The following is a 22,788-nucleotide window of genomic DNA, read 5'->3' on the forward strand; positions in this document are numbered from 1 at the left end:
GTCCAATTATTTACTTTGTCTTATATATAGGATCATGTTTTTTAATTATATGAACATCCCAAAATTATTAGATCAATTTTAATACACTTGGAAATTTTCACTTTTTTTAAAAAAAAAATTGTCTCGTTTTTAAGTGCTTTCCCTGATTTAATTTTATTTTAAGAAAAAGTATACTAAAAGAGAGCGTTTTGTCCAATTATTTAATTTGTCTTATATATATATAAGATTAAGTTTTTTTAAAATTCACTTTTAATAATCATATGATCATCCCAATAATTATTAGATCAATTTTAGTACACTTGGAAATTTTCATTAATTTTTGTCTCAATTTTGTCTCATTTTAAGTCTCTTGTCTGATTTTATTTCAAGAAAAGAAAAATTATGCAAGAATAGAGCTTTTTGTGCAATTATTTAATTTGTCTTACATATATAGGATCAAGTTTTATAACATTCACTTTTAATAATTATATATGACCATTCCAATAATTATTAGATCAACTTTAGTACATTTAGAATTTTTCTGTTATTTTTGTCTCCCAAATTATGTAGTTTTGTCTTCTTTTCCCTTATATGGATTATAAATAGAATTTTGCAGTGGAAATTTTGTGGTTTTTTAATTTTGCAAAAGAGTTCTTGTGATTGTCTTCTTCCTAGGTCTTTGATACTCTACTAAAGGCTATAATATGGTGCTAGAGAAGTTAAATAAATAATATGGGGATAATTACCTATTGGGAAAAAAAGGAAAAAAATTTGAAATATATCTAAATTTGAGTGAAATTTACTGTAACACATCTTAATTTTGCGGAGGTCCTATGACCTCCTCAGCTATTTATTACTACTCCCTCCGTTTAAAAAAAATGACCTAGTTTGACTTGACACGGAGTATAAGAAAATAAAGAAGACTTTTAAATCTTGTGATCTTAAATTAAAGATATGTTAAATGTACCAAAATGCCCTTCAATCTTGTGGTCTTAAACATGTCACGTGAAAAGTTAAAATTTAAAAGTTGCTAAAAAAGGAAAGAAGTTTTTTTTTTAAACGGACTAAAAAGGAAAGTAGATCATTCTTTTTAAAACAGAGGGATAATGAATAGTCAAGGGGGTCATGGGACCCCTTCAACCCAACTGGATCACTGCGTGAATACGCGCACACTGAGTGCGTAAGGATCTGGAGTGGTCCAGTTGGATAAATATATGTCACAGAAATACGATAATGAATAGTCAAGGGGGTCATAGGACCCCTGCAAAGTTAAGCTTGTTACAATAAATTTCGTCAAAGTTTAGGTATATTTCTAACTCTTTTTCTCAAAAAAAAAATTGAAGAGAAAGATAGTAGGAGAATAATAATAATATTGATGAGGGAAACTAGGCGAGATTAATCTTCTACCAAATTCTTGACCTTTATGTTCTCCTACTAGGGTCGTATCCTTGGTAAGTTGTAGGCATGTCATGTCTTGTTTCATCAGGTCTTTTCAGTATGTATCGGCTTATCTCAACCTTTTCTCATATCCATCGTAGTTTGTTTACACGTTCTCACTGGAGCATCTATACATCTCCTTTTCACATGCCTAAATCATCGCATCTTCACCTCCACATTCTGTTCATCACCGAGACCGGCCACTCTCATCTTGTTCTCTAATATTTTCGTTCTTAGTTCTATCTCTCATCGTATGTTTACGCATCTATCTCAACATTCTCATTTCTACTACTTTCATCTTTTAGACGTGCAAGTTTTCTCGATCACAAGATCCAAATAAAAATGATAGTACAATGCATAAAAACATCTCGTATTCACGAAGAGTTTGGAAAGGGGGTGCATATGAGGATGTGAAGTATAGGCAACATTATCATGAATAGGTTTGAAAGGTATCAAATGACGGGTTGAACTGATTTTGAACGAGTCAAAATAGGGAAGTAGGATCATTAACCATCCCAAAAGTTATTGAGTTAAAATGGGTCAAATGAATTATAGCCCAATTTATCTAATTTTTACGAAATTTTAATTAATTGGTTTTCTTGTCATTTACTTAATATTATTATGATATATATGATATATAATAAATATCTTTGAAAAATATTTTGATAGGATCTTTTATAAATCAATGTAAAATATATATTTAATTCAAATTTTAGTTGGACTAAAATGAAAGGATCAAACTACATGTAATTAATAAAGTGGCGGGCGAATTTGTTACCTCTAGATATAAGTATTTGTAATTAATTTCACGGTTCAAACTCATAATTTATTAAATATTACATATAAAAGTAATTTTATCATTACACCAGACTCCCCTTTAGATCAATCAAGTAAATAATGGGTTTTAATTTCATAAAAAAGAAATGGGATAATACTCACAAAAATATCTAAATTTTGATCGAATGTCCAGTTAAGTATATTGAACTTTATGGGGATCCTATTACTCCCCTAGACTTTTTAAAGTGGATTTAATTCCCTCCCGAAACTCTATACTCAGTTTCGATGGCTGGCGGTGTAATACACACGCCAAATATCATTTTTACATGTGTATTGACGCATGTAATACACGTGCCAACCTCATATTTACATGTGTCCAAGTTGGCAGATATATATCATTAAAATACAAAAGAAAAAAGTCTAGGGGGTAATAGGACCCTCGCAAAGTTCAGTATACTCAACTGAAAATTCGGTTAAAGTTTAGATATTTTTATGAGTATTATCCCAAAAGAAATTAAAAAAAAGGAAATTTTCAATTTAATATTGTAGATAAGAACAACCAACATATTTCCAATTTAGCAACATGAAAAATAATTTTTACCTGATAAATTGGCAGCCTTTTTTTGTCATCAATCTTACATTAAAGTAGGACTAAAAGAAAATTAAAAAAAAAAGGAATTTATAAAAGCAAAAGTTAAAAATGGATAAATATTGCAAAATCATAAAGGCACATCATGAGCTGCAGCCTTTGTTTGTTAATTTTTTTTTGGTCATTTTCGATACTTCCAAAAATTGTTTGTGTTCATTGCATTTTTTTTTAATTTGTCCTCTTCTTCTTGATTTACTATTTAAAATTATTCAATTTTATCATAGGTTATCTTTTCATTCATTTGTACTTCTATTAGCAATTCGTACAATTCTCCATCAAAAAAAAAAAAAAAAACTCTTAAATTTATATCTTAACTTTGATTTATAATTTAAAATTATTCTCAAATTTGAGTTATTCATGTGGCCGAGGTTGTCCGAAGCGGATCACTCCGATGCCTGTAATGAAAGGACTTAAATTTCTAAAAAAATATTATAATATGAAGTTTAAGTTATACAGGTTATTTGTGAAATCGTCTCATCATTCAAAGAAATATATCTATTAGTAAGTCTTTTTAAAATGTGAAATTTGTACTTTTAAATTTAAAATATATAATACATGCTAATAGATAATGACAAAATTTAAATTATATACACTATCTATATAAGAATATCTTACATAGTCAGATCATTCAAATAATATCTAAAAGTATGTTTTCTAAGACATATTCCTTGTTATAATAGGGAAATATAATTTGATAATGTAAAAATTATGACACCAACGTTATATATAACTTAAGCTCTAAGGGCGCGTTTGGTATAAATAAAGAATAACTAATTCAGAAATTAATTTTAGGATGAGTTTATCCATATTTGAGTCAGATGAAATTGCCTAATAACTAGTTCAAGATTTTGTGATTTCAGGATTGTAAAGTTATTTTTATTTCATATTACGAATAAAATAATAATCAACTAATTTTGATATAAATTATACGGAAATAATTTGTTTCCAATGAGGGAAAACAAATTTTTTCATTTTGAGCATTACAGTAGCAAATTTGTCATTTTTCCTTTTTTGTTTTGTTTTTGTCCATTCTAAAAGTTCTGAAAATTGTAATAGTAAAAGCTGGGCCATGAACAGGTAAATTAGGACAAAATTGTATCATCTTTCAGAATTGATATCTCTATTTTATTTAGTTAAAAGTGAAAAATAAATAAATAAATTCAATAGTAATGGCAATCAACTTAATATGATGGATTCTGTACATATATATTGGATATAAGTACTGATTTCTGAGTTCTATGATTGTTATCACATCATTTAATTTGTCAATAAATGAAGCATTTGAAGCAGCAACAATACTTTAATAATTATAATTACTAGTCTTAAACAAGTTAAAGCCAGTTATGTTTGTCGCAACAATAATTATTTCCAATTGAAATTCTATTCATACTGCTAACTAATCTCTACTTGCTTATTTGCTCTTATATTTGTGAGATCGATAAATCTAAAATTATGATATCAAATTGTTACAATTCAAAATTTAAGTTTGTGATAATGCGGACCCACCAAATATAAATACTAGGTTTATGTATATGTTGATGATTGACAAAGCAATGAAACACGTACATGAAACATGTTGCTATTATCTGTTTCGTCACGCTGAGTCCAATCTGCAATAGAATTTTCTGAGATAAAGGAGTTTTAGGTGGAAAAGATCTCAAAGTTTGTACAAAGCACGATGAATATAAGAGGTAACTATCAAGAAATTTGTTGTGAAGTAAGAAGTATACTTTGTTTGAAGAACAATGAAGAACTAAAAGTACACAAGGTCTTCCAACTTGCGACTCATGCATTTATATTGAGAGGAAAAAACAGAACAAAAGCAAATAAGCAAGAATAATTTTTGAGAGAGTTCTGCTTAATTATCGAAGCGCAATCTGATACAGTGAATCAAATTGAAGAATTCATTTTTAATGAAGGAGTCTTAGCTTGATAAGATTTTGTAATGTTGAATTAAGAGTGTTTATTGAGTTATAACTTTTCTGCTTTCTTAGATTCAGTGCTTTATAACCTGATCTAGGATTTTATCTTCAATTTGTGATCGATTCGAAAATTGGGGAACATTTGTTAGCAATTAGAGATAGCTTTCATGTTGCAATTATTCAGTAATTTGAATTTAATATCGGGAAAACTTGAAATGCGATTCAACAGTCTGGAAGATTGTTGAATAGTGGAGATTAAAGTTAGATCATAGGTTACAAGAGTTCTAATCTAAATTGTGTTGAAGCTCATATAGTTTAGTGAAATAGAAGTTAAAGTCTGCAGAGGTACAAATTGTGATTTTTTTAATCTTTGTAAGCTGGATACTTTTCACGTAAATTGATTGTATTACTTTATTTAATGCTTTAATTACTTGTGAATGAAACATGTTAGGCAACTCAATATTGATGTGTGTAGAAAAGGACAATCTGATACACTAAAATTTCTGTTATGCGCGTATGCACTTCGCTAATTAAAGATAGTACTTATAGTATAGTGATCATCTACTTAGAAATTGATACAACTAAAAAACCAAATAAATCCTATCAATTATTCAGGTCATCAAAATCATGAATTGTTGTAGTTATAAACCACAATATTAATTCAAACTTTCGTATTGAATCGAATTGTGGAAAAAAATATCAAAAAAGCATCCCCACCCCCGCTCCCCAACAAACCCTCACCAGCTCACCTTTCATACCCCTATACCCTCACCTAGGGGTGCTCATGGGTTTGACTAAAAACTAAATCGATCCGTAAACTAAACCAAATCGATTAAAAAAATTGACGTTTGGTTTGGTTTAGTTAGGTTTGGTTTAAAATTTTAAAAAACCGATACTATTTGATTTGGTTATGGTTTTACTTAAAAAAAATCAAACCGAACCGATAAATTTTATATATATTATAATTATTTATATATAATTTATAAATAAAATATAAATATTTCATTAAATTTAATCTAAAACTAAATTTTAATCTATTTCTAGTCCAACCAATACTTTAGCCCAATTGTCCAAAGCCCCAAGCCCAAGCCCAACTCTACCTACTATTACTAATAAGCTAACCCTACGGTCCCTACCTCACTTTTTCTACTTCAGCTTTCACAATACGAGTTACCATGGTCTCTGATTCAAATGGGGTTTTATGTCTCCTTATTTATTCAATCGTTTTCCTATATGATTAGCTCACCTAGCTAGTCTTTAAAGTAAATAGATAACTCAAATTTGTCCAACTCTGTCTCTTCTTGCAGTACACTGCAACAGAATATAAAACTCTGTTTTACAATGTACATGTATGTGTTTGTATGTTGTTGGATAATCTTAGTACCTACAATACAAAACTGGTGCTTTTCATCTCAATGTTGGTTCTGTTTAATGTGTTTGTTCTGATTTTTAAGAGCTTATAGTGTCATTTGTCTATCACTGTACAAATATTTCACGAGAAATTGTTCAATGTGATACTCTTTTCTATGGGTTAAAAAAATGAGTTTATTCTAGAGATGGTTGGAGTAAGCTAGTCAATAATAAAAAAAATCGAAAAACCGAACCAGACCGACGGTTATTTTCTTTTTATGGTTTGATTTGATTTTAGAAATTCAAAAGCCGACTAAATTGATTTTGGTTATGATTTTAACCACTAACCGATCCAAACCGACCCATGAACACCCCTACTCTCACCCACCCTACCTCCGCCCCTATACACACTACTAACAAAATAAAAATTATCGACGAACAAATTCTTTAGCGAAACAATAAAACTTGTTGCTAATCATATTTGCTTATTAATATAAATATAATGGCAAATTATAAAATATTTTCATATATGTACCAAACAAACCTTAGTGTGGAACCACTAGGATCATATAGGACACACGACTAGACACTACCACTTCATCTTAAATACTTCATCATTATTCATCCTCCAAAAAAAAACATATAGTGATGATAAATTTCAAATCAAATGTAAAAAAGCAAAGCACAATGTAAAGATGATTCCAAGATTTGATACATAACAAATTAACCATAAAGGACAATAAGGCATTTCAATCTTGTCAAGTGGGAAAGAAAAGAAAGAAATATAAAAGTTGCCTCACCATTTTAGTTAGGAGAGGCAAAATATTTATTTTTTTCTTAAAAAAGGTCTAACGTCTCGTTTGGTTCCTTAATTTTAAGATGAACTCATCCCATACAGAGGCTAAGCCAGCCTAGTTATAGGGGGTTTGTCTGACTCTCCTTCGACGGAAAATTATACTATTGGTACATGATTAAAATGACTTTTATGTATATATTGTAGATATTGAACCTCCTCAACAGAAATCCTGACTCCGTCTCTGATCCCATATTTGGATGAAATAACTGACCCTGAAATCGGTTATCTCAGAATTGTAATGTTATTTTTATCCAATCTTGAGAGCGAAATAACTGATCCAAAAAATAATTAATTTCGAACCAAACTCCCCCTAAATGTTGAGATTGTTTTTTGTATGAATAAGGTAGGACCCATGAAGGGCACATGGCTCAAACATGTCTTGGGATTATTAAGACAAGATTTGGGGGAAGTTGCCCTTTTGTGGGTACTCCTTTGTTGGTTCTTCCACAGCATATTTCCCCACATAACTAGTGACCCCTTAAATAGTCACCTTTGTTCCCATGTGCATAAATTTAAGAGCAACATTCCAAAAAGAAAAAAAGAAAGTAAAATTAAAAAAAAATAAAATTAACTTCTCCACATTGATGGCATAAAAATATTTATACAATCAAGTTATTTAAAAAAACAAAAGAATAATGTATGTATATCGATGAGAAAAAATAATGAATTCGATCGTTATTGATATAAAAGACTCATAAAAAGTAATTTCTTGAGACTATATAATAGCATTGATCGATAATTAATCTGTTATAACATGTTAAATCATACTGATAGGACAAAAAAATTATCACAATGTATCAATATATACAACTTAGATCCTGTTTGTCCATCTATGTATCTTTTCAAAATTTTGAAAAAAAATAATTTGAACAAATAGGTGTTTGTTTATTAATTGGCTTATTACTTCAACTTCAAACTTGAAATATAAAGTCGAAGTCTAAAACATATTTTCTTTATTCATTTTTTCCTTGTTCATTCTAAATTTTGCAGGCTTCTTAAAAAATGATTAATATAAGTATTAATTGTTGTATGGTCTTAAGTAATCAAGGTTGAGAGTAAAATAGAAAAAAATAATTATATTTTTTTTGATATGTTAAAATCGATAAATAAAAATCTATTATTATAATATCAAACAAATAAAAATAAACAAAGAAAGTGCTAGGTTTTTAGCAAATCTTCAAGGTTTTATTATAAAGTGCTTGCATATTTATTTGTGTCCACGTACTATATGATTCAATGGTGGCACATCTATTCATCCCACTAAATTAGATGTTGAGAATGTTTGACAATTAATAGTTTGTCTAATTAATTTTGGAGAAGAATTAATCACTTAACTGTCAATGAATTGTTTTTTCTAGAGAAGAATTAATCACCTAACTGTCAAATGGTTTGTCTTTAAGCAAAATTATTGATTCCATTCAACATAATTTTTTGAGGGTTTTTACTCGATGTTCGGTATTCATATTGAAGTTGGATTCACGTGGGGAAGTAATCCCATAACGGGAGGTAAGACGCTTCTTCGGTGGTGGAGTCAAGATTTTTATTAAGGGGGTTCAGAAGTAAACATATGAACTAGTCGGAAGTAGTTCAACATCAACTATATATACATAAAAGATAATTTTAACTAACCATGTATAAATAGTATAATTTTCCGTCTCAAGGGGTTCAGAACCCCCAGAGCTAAAGGTAGGGGTGTGCATCGGTCGGTTCAGTTCGGTTTTACGTGTTATTGGTTCGGTTTATCGATTTTTAATTTTTAAATATGTAAAACCAATAACCAACCAATAAGATATTTTCTTATCGATTTCGGTTTATCGGTTTTTGGTCCTGAACGGTTTGGTTTTCGGTTTAACCAATAAGAAAATACTTATAAAATAGAAATAGTAACAACTAACATAAAAAAAATGAAATCTTAATTACCGCCAAAACCTACGCAATGCATTTTAGTAAACAAGAATCTTCAAACTTGAACTGAATGTTAGTTAGGAAAAAAATTGAATCCTAATTGTTGGAAGCTATAAATGTTTGAAGCTTTTTATTACGATAATAAACGAACTTTATATTGTACCTTTGTTGCCCTGAATAGGTTAATACTTTGTGAATCACTGAATTATGAATTAGTAGCATATAATCTATATACATACACATATCTCTCTCTCTATATATATAGAGATAGATAGATAGATAGATTAAGAGAGAGAGATTTAAATATATAGCATAAATAGGGATAAAACAATAACCTAGTATACCCGTATTGGGTTATCGGTTAACGGTTTAACCGATAACCCAATAAGCTAAAATCGATACCGAACCGTTTTCCCAATAATTTTTTTTTATAAAACCAATAAAAAAGTCGTTAACTCGATAACCCAATATCAATAACCTAATAACATTTTTATCGGTTCGATTTATCGGTCGATTCGATTTTTGCACAGTCCTAGCGAAAGGTGGCTCCGCCTTTGCACTCCCTAACAAAAGCGACTTCGTATCCAGAGAAACTCGAACCCGAGATCTCTGATAAAAATAAAAAAATACTTATCACTCTATCACGATATTTATTGATAAGATGATTTTTTTTTTTTTAATCCAAGTTGATCTATTTGTGAAAAGTTCATTACTTTGTAGGGAATTTGAGTCAAACACAATTTCTACACCCTTGAGTTGCACCTATAGGAATTGCTCTTTGTTCCTTTCACTCAATAAACAATAGAAATATTTGGTCCACTTAAAAAGGGGAGAATAGCTTTATCCTATCATTTTCACATTTGGGAGTTAAATATAGGTCAATATTTCCATTCAATAAAACTAAAATACACACATATTTTGGTATATTCATGATGTAATGTTTGGTATCAAATTTCAACAAAGTAATGAGACATGCCATATTACATAGTAATTTATAACAAATCATACCTGATTGAGGTACTTAGCACAGATTTACGGGCAAGGGACAATCTCAGGTGAACAATTTAATAATTATATAGGTCGTATCACATAATTATTTATAACAACTAAATACTAATTCCTAATTGACGTACTTAGTAAAGATACATGCCATATCACATAGTAATTTATAACAAATGATACCTACCTGAGGTACTTAGCAGAGATCTACAGGTAAGAAATGGTATCAGACATACAGTTTTTATGAGGCGTAAGCCTCCTAAAAAGTAACAGAACCGTGCAAAAACTTCCCCGGGCCAAACTCACCATTAATGAACCAAAATTAAACAAATACATCTACTCTAATGATCAATTATGTGGTATTTGTATTAAGAAAAATAACTCACTATCAGAAAAATCAAAATTTTTGATAAAGATATTAAAAATATAGTCGTCAAAACTATTTTCAACAAATTTTCTATCGAAAATCTCATATCTACGATACAATTTAGATGAATAAATAGTCAAAATTTAAATATAAACGTTTAGCAGAGGAGAATTAGTTAGATTGGTTTTAAATGTCTAAAATTAACTAAACGTGAAAAAAAAATAAAGTTTGATTCTTTAGAGCAAGCAAATTTATTTGTGTATCACATGACTTTGAATGTGTAGTAGCACTAACAAGAATAGAAATGTGAAATTTTATCTTGTAATATAGTCAACGTTCAACATGACAATAAGTCAATATATATTTGGGAAAATTTGGTAAATAATTCTATTTGTGTTCAGATTGGCAAAAAATAGCGAGATTTTGCTTGATTACGAAGCGTAGCAGCATTTTGGTTTCAAAAATTACAAAAAAATTATAAATATAATAGTTAACAACTTAAAATATCTAAAAATCATATAAAAATTTTAATTGTCAATCTAAAATTTATCTATATCAGCACGAGCTCTTTATATTTAGTACTAGTAATTAAAAGACTTAGTTAACTAAGCCACATAATTTTCCTATATGTTTATACTTACCCTACAATAAAGTCTCGATTTTATTTATTTTCTTTCTTTTTAAAATTTTGAACTTTTAGAAAACAATGAAACACACCTATGAGCTATGACTATATATATAACTTTTTTGGCAAGTTGCAATTTTTTTCTGTTTTCTTATTTTCTTTTTAATTTTCACATCCTGATGAAATACAGACAAATACAATTAATAATCTTTATTTTTCCCCTTTTGTCTTTTTTTTTTTTCAGGAGATTTTATGCATGTAATTGTGGTTGACATTATGCAATGTGAAACACATATGGCACCATTGGCACGTGAAAGTTATAATGGATGGTGTGAAATTTACATAATTGGAATTCTTTCATTCTTAATTAATGATTTTTTATTATATTCGAAAATATTTTTCTGATAAAATAAAATTGATCAGAAACGTTTTACCTTTTACGATAGTCTACTTAGCATAATAAGAACTAGATGGATCAGTACGACTCAACATATGTATACAATTTAAAAGGCATGAATTTTCGGTGAAATTCAGTCAGGAGTCAATTCGTCAAAAATGTTTTGAATAGATTTTTTCGAAGATTTTATGACGGAAATATCCATTTCAAATACCCAATAGTCACTCATCATAGAGTAATTGATTATTATGGTCTTTCAACTTTGTTTTATCTTTCAAAAATCACCTAATTTTGCTTAGTTAGATTTCATGGTCATATAATTTTATCTAATTAGTTTTCATGGTTATAATTTTTATCTGATATATAATTTTCGATACCTATTTAATAATGTGACAACTATGATAATTTCTTTTGAAAAAATTAAAATTAATATTTATATTTATTTAAGACCCAACCTATCCTAGAATATAGACAACTATACTTGATTATCTTTATTCTTTTGGCCTTTTGTTTTTTTTTTTCAAGAGATTTCATGCATGTAATCGTGCTTGACATTGTGAATCACACATGGCACATGAAAGTCAATGATAGTATATATGATTGGAATTCATTCACTCTTAACTTATAATTTCTTTAACCAAAAAAAACATTAATAATTTCTGATTTAAATCATAATAATAAAAATAAAATCGATAAGAAACGTTTTACCTTCTTAGATAATCTATTTAGCATGCTAAGAACAAGTATACGAACCAACACGACGATTCAACATGCACTATTTAAAAAACATGAATTTACTCGAAATTATGTGGGAAATCAGCTTGTCGAAAATATTTTCAACGAACATTTTGAGATTTTTTTTTAGTGAAAACGTCCATTTCAAATTCCAATTTTAAGTATATTATCATCCAAATTAATTCAACCCTAAATACTTGTTAAAAATAAGTGGATTAGTCTTAATTGGATGCCCTAAAAATGGTTATCTCACCACTTCATCCTTTCAAATATCGAATGGTTAAATTGAAAAATAAATAAATTATATACTATAGTTGTAAAAAGATGACCTAATTGACTTGACTATTTTTCAAGGTCATAATTCATATGCCATACAAATATGTTAAACATTATATTAATATATTTATGAATTATGATGACTCTTAGCATGCATGGAATATGTGGAAGTATTTGTAATTTTCATATATTCAAAACTCAATGCATGAAAAGCATTTACGCGTTTAAGGTCAAAATTCCCAAAAAAATAAAAAATAAAATTTTGGCCATTGAAAGCAAAGAAAGGTTGTGTTGTGTGTCACATAAAAATTAGAAAGAAAAAATGTTAGTTAGATTAAATTTTATATTTTATATACTTGAAATGACACTTCAACTAATTCCATAAAGGATGAAAAATATTATTATTTTTTATTTTTTAATAATAAGAGTAACGCACACGTCGTTTGAATTAGTGGATATAATTTTTAATTTAATTATATTACCTCTAATGATTCATAACTAACAATTATATCAGTAAGTCAAGCTATTTCTTTATAAGTTAGTAATAATTGTAGTAAATTATTTGGTATAAAAAATAATTATTCGTAAGAAATTGGATAATTACACTTTTGGTCCTTCTATTTTCGGTAAATTATGAGTTTCGATAATTATTATATTTAACTAAACGTATTTCATGTTCAATATATTAACTAAAATCCATTTATATATGAAGATGTGATATTTAGACTATTTTTAGAATTGTATTATCTCATAGATGATATAACCATACAATTTTAACATAATAAATTGATAAATGAATGCTTTAGCACTTGAAAATTTGTTAAATTTGTGAAGATTCACAATGAAAGGGATGTTGAAAAATGCACATATATATTAATTAAATGTTAAATATATTTAATAATTAGAAATTACAAGGACTGGAATCAAAATTTATCGATATTTAAAGTAATAAAAATGCTAAATTCCATAATATTTTTTGGGGTCGTTCTAATAATATTTATTCCTGGAATTAAAATTTATCAATATTTAAAGTACTAAAAATGGTAATTTCCATAATATTTTTTTTGGATCGTTCTAATAATATTTATTAGGTAGTAAAATTACGTGCATGGCGAGCAAGAATATTTTTTAAAAACAATGGTCTATAGAAATAAATATATACAGCTCATCCTAACAAGTTTTCAACTTTATAATGAAGAAAGTCTTTTATATTTATTATGAAAAAGAAGGGGATTAATATTTCAGCTCAAAATGTTCACAGATAATTTTAATATTAAAAAATAATTCCTTAATTTTTTTTTAATTTTATCCATGCTTAAAATTATGAGGAAAACCTTAAAATTGTATGAGTAGAAGAAAGTCTCAAGAAAAGTTAATTACAAACATGATACATATTAGTACCGAAAGTGAAATGCTCGCGTTATTGGTAAAATTATTGTCACGTGAAAAGAGGTCATAAATTCAAATCGTGATAGCAGTCTTTTCTTCCAACCCCGCATATATCAGAAACTTAATACACCAAGCTGCTCCTTAATTAAAGTCAGAAAAACACAAAAAAACATTTAGCTGAATACATTTTATCGAAAATTCTATCATATATATAAAAGTTATACTATACAAAAGATTTAACAAGATTACTTACCCTGGAGTTTCACTGTCCAGTAGCACGCGGAATCAAACTACATAAGAAAACCCACAAAATTAAAATCTCAGATCTGCCTCTCACAAATAATACAGGCTGTTATTTATAAGTTAGGAAACACAATGAATTATTATTTTACTTAACATGATTAGACTTCTATCGATTAACATTCCATCCATAATTTTCCATTTTTTCTTTCATATATAAATAAATCTTCTAACCAAAAAGTAATTTTTTTTTTGTGGTTGGGGTAGCCGGGTAGGGGTGGGGTGGGTGGTGGGGGTGGGGGTGGGGGTGGAGGGGGTGAAGAGGGTTGTTAGTAGTTGCATAAAATTAGATAACATGTGACAACATATTTCTAAAATAATAGTTGCAAGTTTACACCTCATGCCTGTCTGTTATCTCCTAAGGTTGCCATGACTTTTTTTTTTTCCGACCGGTGTTCGATATTTATATTGGAGCCCGACTAATTTGGATTGCGTATTGCATGGCCATTCTGGGGGTGGTGCTCCCAGCAGAATTTTTTCTCCATACTCAGGGCTCGAACCCGAAACCTCTGATTAAGGATAAAGTAGTCCCACCACTACACCACAACCCATATCGATAGGTTGCCATGAATTGATAAGCTTGTGATTGAAATTAAATTGCCATACACCTAATCTAAAGTCACATATTAATTAGAATAATTCACATCATTTAATAGTTAGATCATCCATTCCATCATCTTATGCAACCATTTGTACGTACTTAATTAATATTCCATTCCCCCCTAAAGCATGCTAATCATGAACATCCATAACTTTGTCTGTTCGAGTTTGTTCACATTATAATTATAATTCGAAATTCAAATAAAGTAAAATGGGTTGCGGTTAGAGGCGAATTCAAATAATATTTTGGTTATCAATAAAATGTTTATAAATAATAAATCAACTTTTTAATAACTCAAACGTATGGTTTGAGTCAAAATTACTGAATTTATTAAAGTCGTAAATATAAAATGGCTTCGCCTTAATTTGATAAGTTGATGGTATTCGTAAAACTAACTCATTAACGATGAATTTTCATAATACAAAATATAAAACGAACATAAATAAGACAATTATGAATTAATAATATCTTTTTCTGGCCTTGTTACTATTACAATCATACTACTAGTCGATATCAACTTACCTAAGAATTAAGGCATAGTGATTATAATATATGCTAAATTAATCCCCATATTTTGAAATTTTTGGTCAATGAAGAAAGTCCAATTAAATTTCATAGTGGAAGTCAAGATTTTTGAGCTGAAATTGAAATTTTCTTTAAGGAAAAAAAAAAGGTAATAAGACTTTGGCTATATTAGCCAGCCCATCTATTTTGATGTTGGTAGGTTTTTGCTGAAATCAACAAATGCCATAATGGCATTGTTTCATTTTTATACATTGTTTATATATGTAAAGTTGAAAAATGCCAAAATAGATTCAATGAGATATAATTAAATTAAGAAAAAAAGTAAAATAAATATATCCTTTTAACTTATTATATTTATACAAATTCTTATCCTTATAAAGTAAGTCTAAAAATCACAACTAATTATGTATCTTTGTTGGATGTATCAGGAGATAATTATATATTTCAACAAATTCAAGATCGAAAAAAACATATCGAAAGCTAATTATGTATCCTTACAAGAAAAAAATGTATCTTCGTTGGATCTATTATGTATCTCAACAAACTCAAAATTTTAAAAAAAATGTATCAGGAGCTAATTATGTATCTTTACAAAAAAAAATTGTATCTTCGTTAGATGTAACGAAAGCTAACTATGTATCTCGACAGATCCAAAATTAATTTTTTTTTTATAATTATGCAAAATATCAAAATTTTTTATAACTAAGCTCTAAATTGTCGAGATTTATGTTATTTCATCTATAATTAAACTACCCCCAAAACAAAAAAATACTAGTTTGGACTGTGATAAAACGATTGAGATTCTTTTATCCTTGATTTAAAATTTCAGAATTGTGTCTTTAATGTGAAAAAAAATCATGTTAGGAGTACGATCTTTAAAAAATACATGTTGTGATACTCAAATTCGAAGTTCAATATGCATATCAAACACTAAATAAAAAACAAAACTAACAAACTACGAAAATGGTTAGATTTACCCTTATATTCTTCAAAAGAAGTTATATTTATCCATCATTATACTTTTTCTGATAGCTAAAGGGATTTAAAATTTGAAGAAAAACTAATCGAATGAGGTTCAACATCTACAATATATATACATAAAAATTATTTTAATTATGTATTAATAGTGTAATTTTTCGTCGAAAGAGGTTTGAATGCTGGCTCCGCCTCTATCTATATGACGCCTACATGAATATTTGTTTCTCCTAGCGAGCTGATGGGGTCATTCGAACTCCTTTCGATGAAAAATTATATTTTTATACATAATTAAGTTAATTTATATATATATATATATAAAATAGATATTAAATCTCCTTTAACTTGTTTTATATGTTTACTTTTTCATTTTTTAAAGCTTTTTCAGAAAATTTAGACTCTGCCACTAAATACAAATACCGAACATTAGATGAAGAAAAAGAAAAAAGAAACTACCTAGAAAAGACAAGGGCAACATTGTCTCAAAAAGTAACATAAAAATAAAATTATAAATTATTTCTTAAAATTAAATTAGTTTTTTTTTTAATTTTATTTAATTCGTTGACCCTTATAATTCCAATGGCGGCCCCTACGCCGTTGGCCTTGCCAAACAAACTTCTCTCTCTATTTCTACTTGTAATTTCTCTCACAAACTTTGTTGGCATTAAAAAGAGAAAACACTCAGAAAGAACCACCAAACATAATTTACACACACACACACACTAGCAAGAACAAAATATATACACTAGCCACTTCCAACAACAACAACAATAGGAACAACAACAACAAAAAAAAGACTAAGGGTGTCTTTTTTTTGTTTAGTGTTTTTGTTGTGTTTTGCAAAATGGAAAATTGGTTCAAGATTCTTGGATTTTCATGTTTGGTTTCAATTTTCATGATAAGGGTTGTTGCTTATTTATGGTTAAGACCAAAGAAAATTGAAGAACATTTTGCCAAACAAGGCATTAGAGGACCTCCTTATAAGTTCTTTATTGGAAATGCTAAAGAAATTGTTAGTTTAATGATGAAGGCTTCTTCACAAACTTTGCCTTCTTATTCTCATAATATTCTACCAAGAGTTCTCTCATTTTATCATCATTGGAAGAAAATTTATGGTAAGTTTTTGAATTTTGGAAATTATTTTTTTATTATTTTGATTTTTGGTGCAAAATTCAGCTAAGAAAAAAAAAAGTGTCATTTTTTGCAAAGTTGAAGTCTTTATGTGTACTTTATAAATGTCCATTTTGCAAATTTGTGTTTTTGAGTCTTTGTGTACTTTGGTTTTCTTGAAACTATTTAAAAGTGTCCATTTTTGCAAAATTTGTGTTTTTGATCTTTCATCTTTTAGCATTCTTGGAAAAAAGATAAGTTAACCGTCTTGAAATGTCTTGAACGAAGTTTGGAACCATAAAAAAGTATTCATTTTTGCTAATTTGTTGTTTGGTTTCTTAGTACTCTTAAAAAAGTTCGGATTCACTGTCTTGAAATGTCATAAAACAAAGTCTTTATTGTGTAATCTCAGCTTTCTTGAAAGCATTAGAAAGTGTCCATTTTTGCAAAATTGTGTTTTGAGTTTTCATCTTTTGATAAGTTGGTTTCTTATTAATATTGTTAAAAAAGTTGAAGTCTTTATGTACTTTGTTGGATTTTCTTAAAACATTTTTTTTTTCTTTTTTTAAATTTTTTTTTTTTTTTTTTTTCTGATTTTGTTGTGATTGTTTGAAAGCTGGCCTCTTGTTGTGTACTTCTTTAATTTAATGTCCTTTTCTTTCTGCTATTGATGAGTTGGTGGAGTTGTGAAGTTCAGTGTTTCAGAATACTGCTGCAGAAGCCAAATAAAAAAATAAAAAAAATTCTTTAGTTTCTTATTTTAAAAATCTCCCAAAAGATTAAAAAAATTAATTAAAATATTTTTAATTTTTTTTTATGTGGTCCAAATTTTTGTAAAAATTGAAGTTTTGGAACATCATAGTCATGGGTTTTTCATGAACTTTATCTTTTTTCTGTTTCATTTTTTGTCCTTATAGTTCTTTTAGATTTTGTTGTAACTTATAATTCTTGATGATGAAGTTTTTGTATAATGTTTGTTAGTGACATAATAATTTATTTATTTTAATTTTTTTTTGGTGTTGTCATATTTCTAACTTTTATTGTTTTGTTTTTTTTAATCTTTTTTTGCTCTTTCTGTTTTATTGTAGGGTCTACACTATCCATCCTCTCTGAATCACTGCTTTTTTTTTCCAATTTCATTTTCTCTTTACTGTTTTTGTGCTTAACTTGTTCATAAATGCATGTTGCTTTCTGTCATTTCCTTTTTTGTGTAAAATTCTTCCCTTCTCTTTATTACTATTTTTTTTTGCACTCGTATCGTCACTCAACGAATAGTTATTATTTTATTGAAATATGAATTTCTGGATAACGGTAACTATGAGTTGAATGACCATATGAGAAATTAGACGAGTGATGTTCAAGTGGTTGAGCACCTCTATAGTCGATAACAGGGGCGGAGCCACCTTATGGTTAGGGGGTTTCTGAATCCCTTCGGCAAAAAATTATACTATTTGTGCATATAATTGATGTTGAACCTCCTTCGACTAGTTCGTGCGCCTAATTCTTTCGATTTTGAATCCCTTTAGTGAAAATTCTGGCTCCGCCACTGGTTGATAGGTAGGTTGAAGGTTCAAGTCGTGCAGAAAGATAAGTGTGAACATTGTTGATCCTCTAGATGGGGCGCGGTGGGGGGAAAAACATCATCTGAGGAACCAACCCTTTGTTTTTCGGGAGTTTATAGCTATTTGGTCAAAAATATATACGGTCGCTAGGTGATATACATATGATATACAGTAATTATACATCTATCGACTATTTTTACGGACGGTTTAAGGTAATTTTCCTTTCTTTTTTTAACAGGTGCAACATTTCTAGTGTGGTTTGGACCAACACCACGTTTGGCTGTGGCTGATCCTGATTTAATTAGAGAAATTTTCACTACAAAATCTGAATTTTATGAGAAAAATGAAGCACATCCATTAATTAGACAACTTGAAGGAGATGGCCTTCTTAGTCTCAAAGGTGAAAAATGGGCTCATCATAGGAAAATTATTACACCTACTTTCCATATGGAAAATCTCAAAGTAAGTTTAAATTTTCTTTTATTTTCCAATTCTTTTTTTTAAATTTACTGTTAGTCGAAAATGCCCTTCGTATTCGAGCCTTCAGAATGGAGTCGGAGAAATAGTGCATATTAGCCACTTTGTCATGGAGTTTCAAATTCGACAAATAGTGCATATTAGCCACTTTGTCATGGAGTTTCAAATTCGACAAGTGAAATTTTAGGATATTTTCCTAGAGTTTTCCTTGTGAATTTTGAAATTCCAGGATATTGGCTATTTTTTAAATAAATGGGCTAAAAGTGTCTATTTGCAAATTTATCAACTAGCCACTTTCTACTACGAGCCTGTTCTCCTTAAGTTTCAAATTCCACAAGTAAATATAGAACATTAACCTCGAGTTTCCCTTGAGGATTTTGAAATTTCATAGAATTGGCTATTTTTTAAATATATAGTTGAGAGTGGTTATTTGCTAAACTTTTACCTCATGGGGTCCTCTTTGTTACGGAATATTCTTAACTTGAGAGGATTAATCGAATCTGTAAATTCCAAAATCCAGGGCTCAAAACGGATTAAAGGGTTCCATTGTATAGGATTTTTTAATTTTTTTTTAAATTTTGATAAGTGATTATTAATTTAATTTTATTTTTTTTTTCGGTTTACTATAGTTGTTAATACCAGGGGCAGCTAGCAAAGTTATTGAAATGTTGGAGAAATTGACACCAAATTCAAAAAATGGAGAAATAGAAATTGAAGTATCAGAATGGTTTCAAATTTTAACAGAAGACATTGTTGCACAAACAGCCTTTGGCCATAGTTATGAACAAGGAAAAGCAATTTTTAGGCTACAAGCTCAACAAATGATTCTTGCTTCCGAAGCATTTCAAAAAGTATTCATTCCTGGCTACAGGTGCAAAATAGTTTTTATTTTATCTTAGTATATATGATAAAATTATGTTCCCGCTAATTCAGTGGACGAATTTAGTCCATTGAACTAACAGGGGACGTAATTTAAATGATGCCATTAACAGAGTTGTTTTTTGGAATTTGTCCATATTTCAAAAATAGCCACTTTTCAACCCCTGTAATCGAAATATAGTCATTATCACAAAGTTTCAAATTCCACAAATGATACTCTAGGACATTGTCATGGAATTTCACCTGTGGAATTTAATACTCGATGTGGCTATTGTTATAGCCCAGTGTCGAGAAATGGCTAGGGTTTAAAAATGGCTATTTGGGAATTTTAGTCATTTGCACAAATGGACTTTAGTGATGCCCGGCCATTATCGTGGAGTTTCAAACCTCAGCGGTGAAACTCGACTTCATCATAGAGTTTTACCTATGAAATTTGAAACTCCATAATTGTGGCTATATTTGTAAATACAGGTGAAAGCGGGCAGTGAACGTTATTTCTTCTGCTATCACTTAGTAGAACCAAAGAGTAAATGTTTAACTTGTTTTTGTACGAATAGGTTCTTACCCACGAAGCGAAACATCAAATCGTGGAAACTGGACACGGAGATTAAGAAATCGTTAATGAAAGTGATTCAAGAGCGAACCGATAATTGGGAGAAGAATGAGATACAAGAAAACAATGGGCCAAAAGACTTATTGGGCCTTATGATCCAAGCAAGCATAAAGGAATCATCACTATTATCATCAATTAACAATCCAATTCATCAAAATTCATCTACGCACAACAATAATAACAATTCCTCTATGATCACTGCAAATGATATTGCTGAAGAATGCAAGACATTCTTCTTTGCTGGTGAACAAACAACGTCGAATTTGCTGACGTGGACGACCGTCTTGCTAGCTATGCATCCACATTGGCAAGACCTAGCACGCGACGAGGTGATCAAAGTGTGCGGCTCAAGTGCCATACCTTCTAAAGATGATCTTGTCAAGCTTAAAATGGTAGGTACAAAGTTTACTCACACTCGATATTTAATCTATTTATTAGTTCACGAAAAAAAAAATTATTCATATTCTGTCTTTGAGTATTTAACTAATTGTACTTTACTCAAAAAAGTGAAAATGACATGAGTACTACTGTATTTATTTAATCTTTTATTCACTCAAAATGGAAATTAAATTATTAATTTGTTAATAGGAGTTGTACTACATCTAATAGTGTAGATTCCATTACAGTAAAAGCTAAGTACAATATTGCTCCAGTGCCAATTAGTTTTTGAATAGCTGACATTGTCATAAAACAATTTACTTTTATCAATTTGAGATTTTTTTTTTTGTTTTTAATTTGGGTTGTGATTTGATGTTGCAGTTGAGCATGATTCTCAATGAGTCCTTGCGCCTTTACCCTCCGATAGTCGCGACTATCAGAAGAGCAAAGGCTGACGTGGATCTCGGGGGATGCAAGATCCCCCTAGGGACTGAAGTCTTAATTCCAATTCTAGCGATTCATCACGATCAAGCGATATGGGGTAATGATGCTAATGAGTTCAACCCTTCAAGATTCTCTGAGGGAGTGGCGCGAGCCGCTAAGCATCCTTTGGCATACGTTCCATTTGGACTTGGAGTTCGTCAGTGCATAGGTCAGAACCTAGCGATCTTGCAAACAAAGTTGACTCTCGCGATCATACTTCAGCGATTCGCCTTACGGTTATCGCCACAGTATAAACACGCTCCGACTGTGCTGATGCTACTTCACCCTCAATATGGTGCACCCGTCATCTTCAAACGGTTGACTCATGACCCCACAATTGTCAAAAGCTCTTGACATGACTTGTCCTTTTGGTGTGTCTTGGGAGTGCATATATGTTTCGAGAAAAGGAAAAAAAAAAAAAAAAAAACTAAAAATGTGTTGTTGCAAGAATTAATTATAGGAGTAGGGAGATAATTTATTTCATTCCTTTTTTTCTTGATTTTTTTTTTTAATTTTTTTCTTTTGTTCATCATATAGTACTACTAACTAACCAATCATGTAGAGTCGTCGTCGTCATCATCATCATCATCATGCCTTGTCTTTTATTTTGCCCAAAATTTCTTGGATTTTAGGCATGCTTTATGCTAGGATTATTACATAGTGACTCAATTTAGTAGGTTTCCCCCCATTTTCCCACTTTATGTATATGTATATGTAATGTATATGGGCTCAAGCTCTAGTACAATTTTGTATTATTCTCATGTATATCTTTCCTTTTTTTCAAAAAATGGTATCTTGTATTGCATCTCTCTTAAGGACTTATCAATGCAAATTTAGATTAGCCGGACTTCAAAGCAATTGTCGTCTAAATCTAGAAATCTACAAGGCCATGAATATAAATGAACAAAGAACCAGACGTTCCAATGTGGGAGTTTTCAGTATGAATGCTGAGTGCGGACTAGTCAGATCTTAAAATACATGGATTCTAAATCTTGAATCGACAACACTATGGTTATATATAAATGAACAAAGAGCCAGGCGTTCCAATGTGAGATTTTTCAGCATGAATGCCGACTAGTCAGATTCTTAAATTGGCAATACTATGGTTATAGATAAAGAACAAAGAACCAGACGTTTCAATGTGAAATTTTTCAGCATGAATGCGGACTAGTCGGATTCTAAAATCCACATATTCTAATCTTGAATTGGTAACACCATGGTT

The 22,788-nt window shown here is 29.6% G+C and overlaps 1 protein-coding gene across 1 annotated transcript; it reads left to right on the forward strand.

Moving 5' to 3' along the window:
* The first annotated feature begins 16,653 nt into the window (after positions 1 to 16,653).
* LOC107841111 (cytochrome P450 734A1) lies at positions 16,654 to 22,375 on the forward strand. Its single transcript, XM_016685115.2, has 5 exons — positions 16,654 to 17,179; positions 18,975 to 19,198; positions 19,843 to 20,084; positions 20,650 to 21,097; positions 21,465 to 22,375. Exons 1-5 carry the CDS (start codon positions 16,909 to 16,911, stop codon positions 21,918 to 21,920), a joined length of 1,641 nt encoding a protein of 546 aa, XP_016540601.1. The 5' UTR covers positions 16,654 to 16,908; the 3' UTR covers positions 21,921 to 22,375.
* Positions 22,376 to 22,788: the final 413 nt, after the last annotated feature.

The sequence above is a fragment of the Capsicum annuum genome, chromosome 9 (assembly GCF_002878395.1).
Source record: "Capsicum annuum cultivar UCD-10X-F1 chromosome 9, UCD10Xv1.1, whole genome shotgun sequence".
Lineage (NCBI taxonomy): Eukaryota > Viridiplantae > Streptophyta > Magnoliopsida > Solanales > Solanaceae > Capsicum > Capsicum annuum.

What these genes read in the sequence shown, in the direction of transcription:
- LOC107841111 (XM_016685115.2), top strand. Translation starts at nt 16,909, where the DNA reads ATGGAAAATTGGTTCAAGATTCTTGGATTTTCATGTTTGGTTTCAATT. An exon ending in GTATTCATTCCTGGCTACAG is followed by an intron (nt 20,085 to 20,649) that starts GTGCAAAATAGT and finishes TTGTACGAATAG; the next exon opens with GTTCTTACCCACGAAGCGAA. An exon ending in ATCTTGTCAAGCTTAAAATG is followed by an intron (nt 21,098 to 21,464) that starts GTAGGTACAAAG and finishes TTGATGTTGCAG; the next exon opens with TTGAGCATGATTCTCAATGA.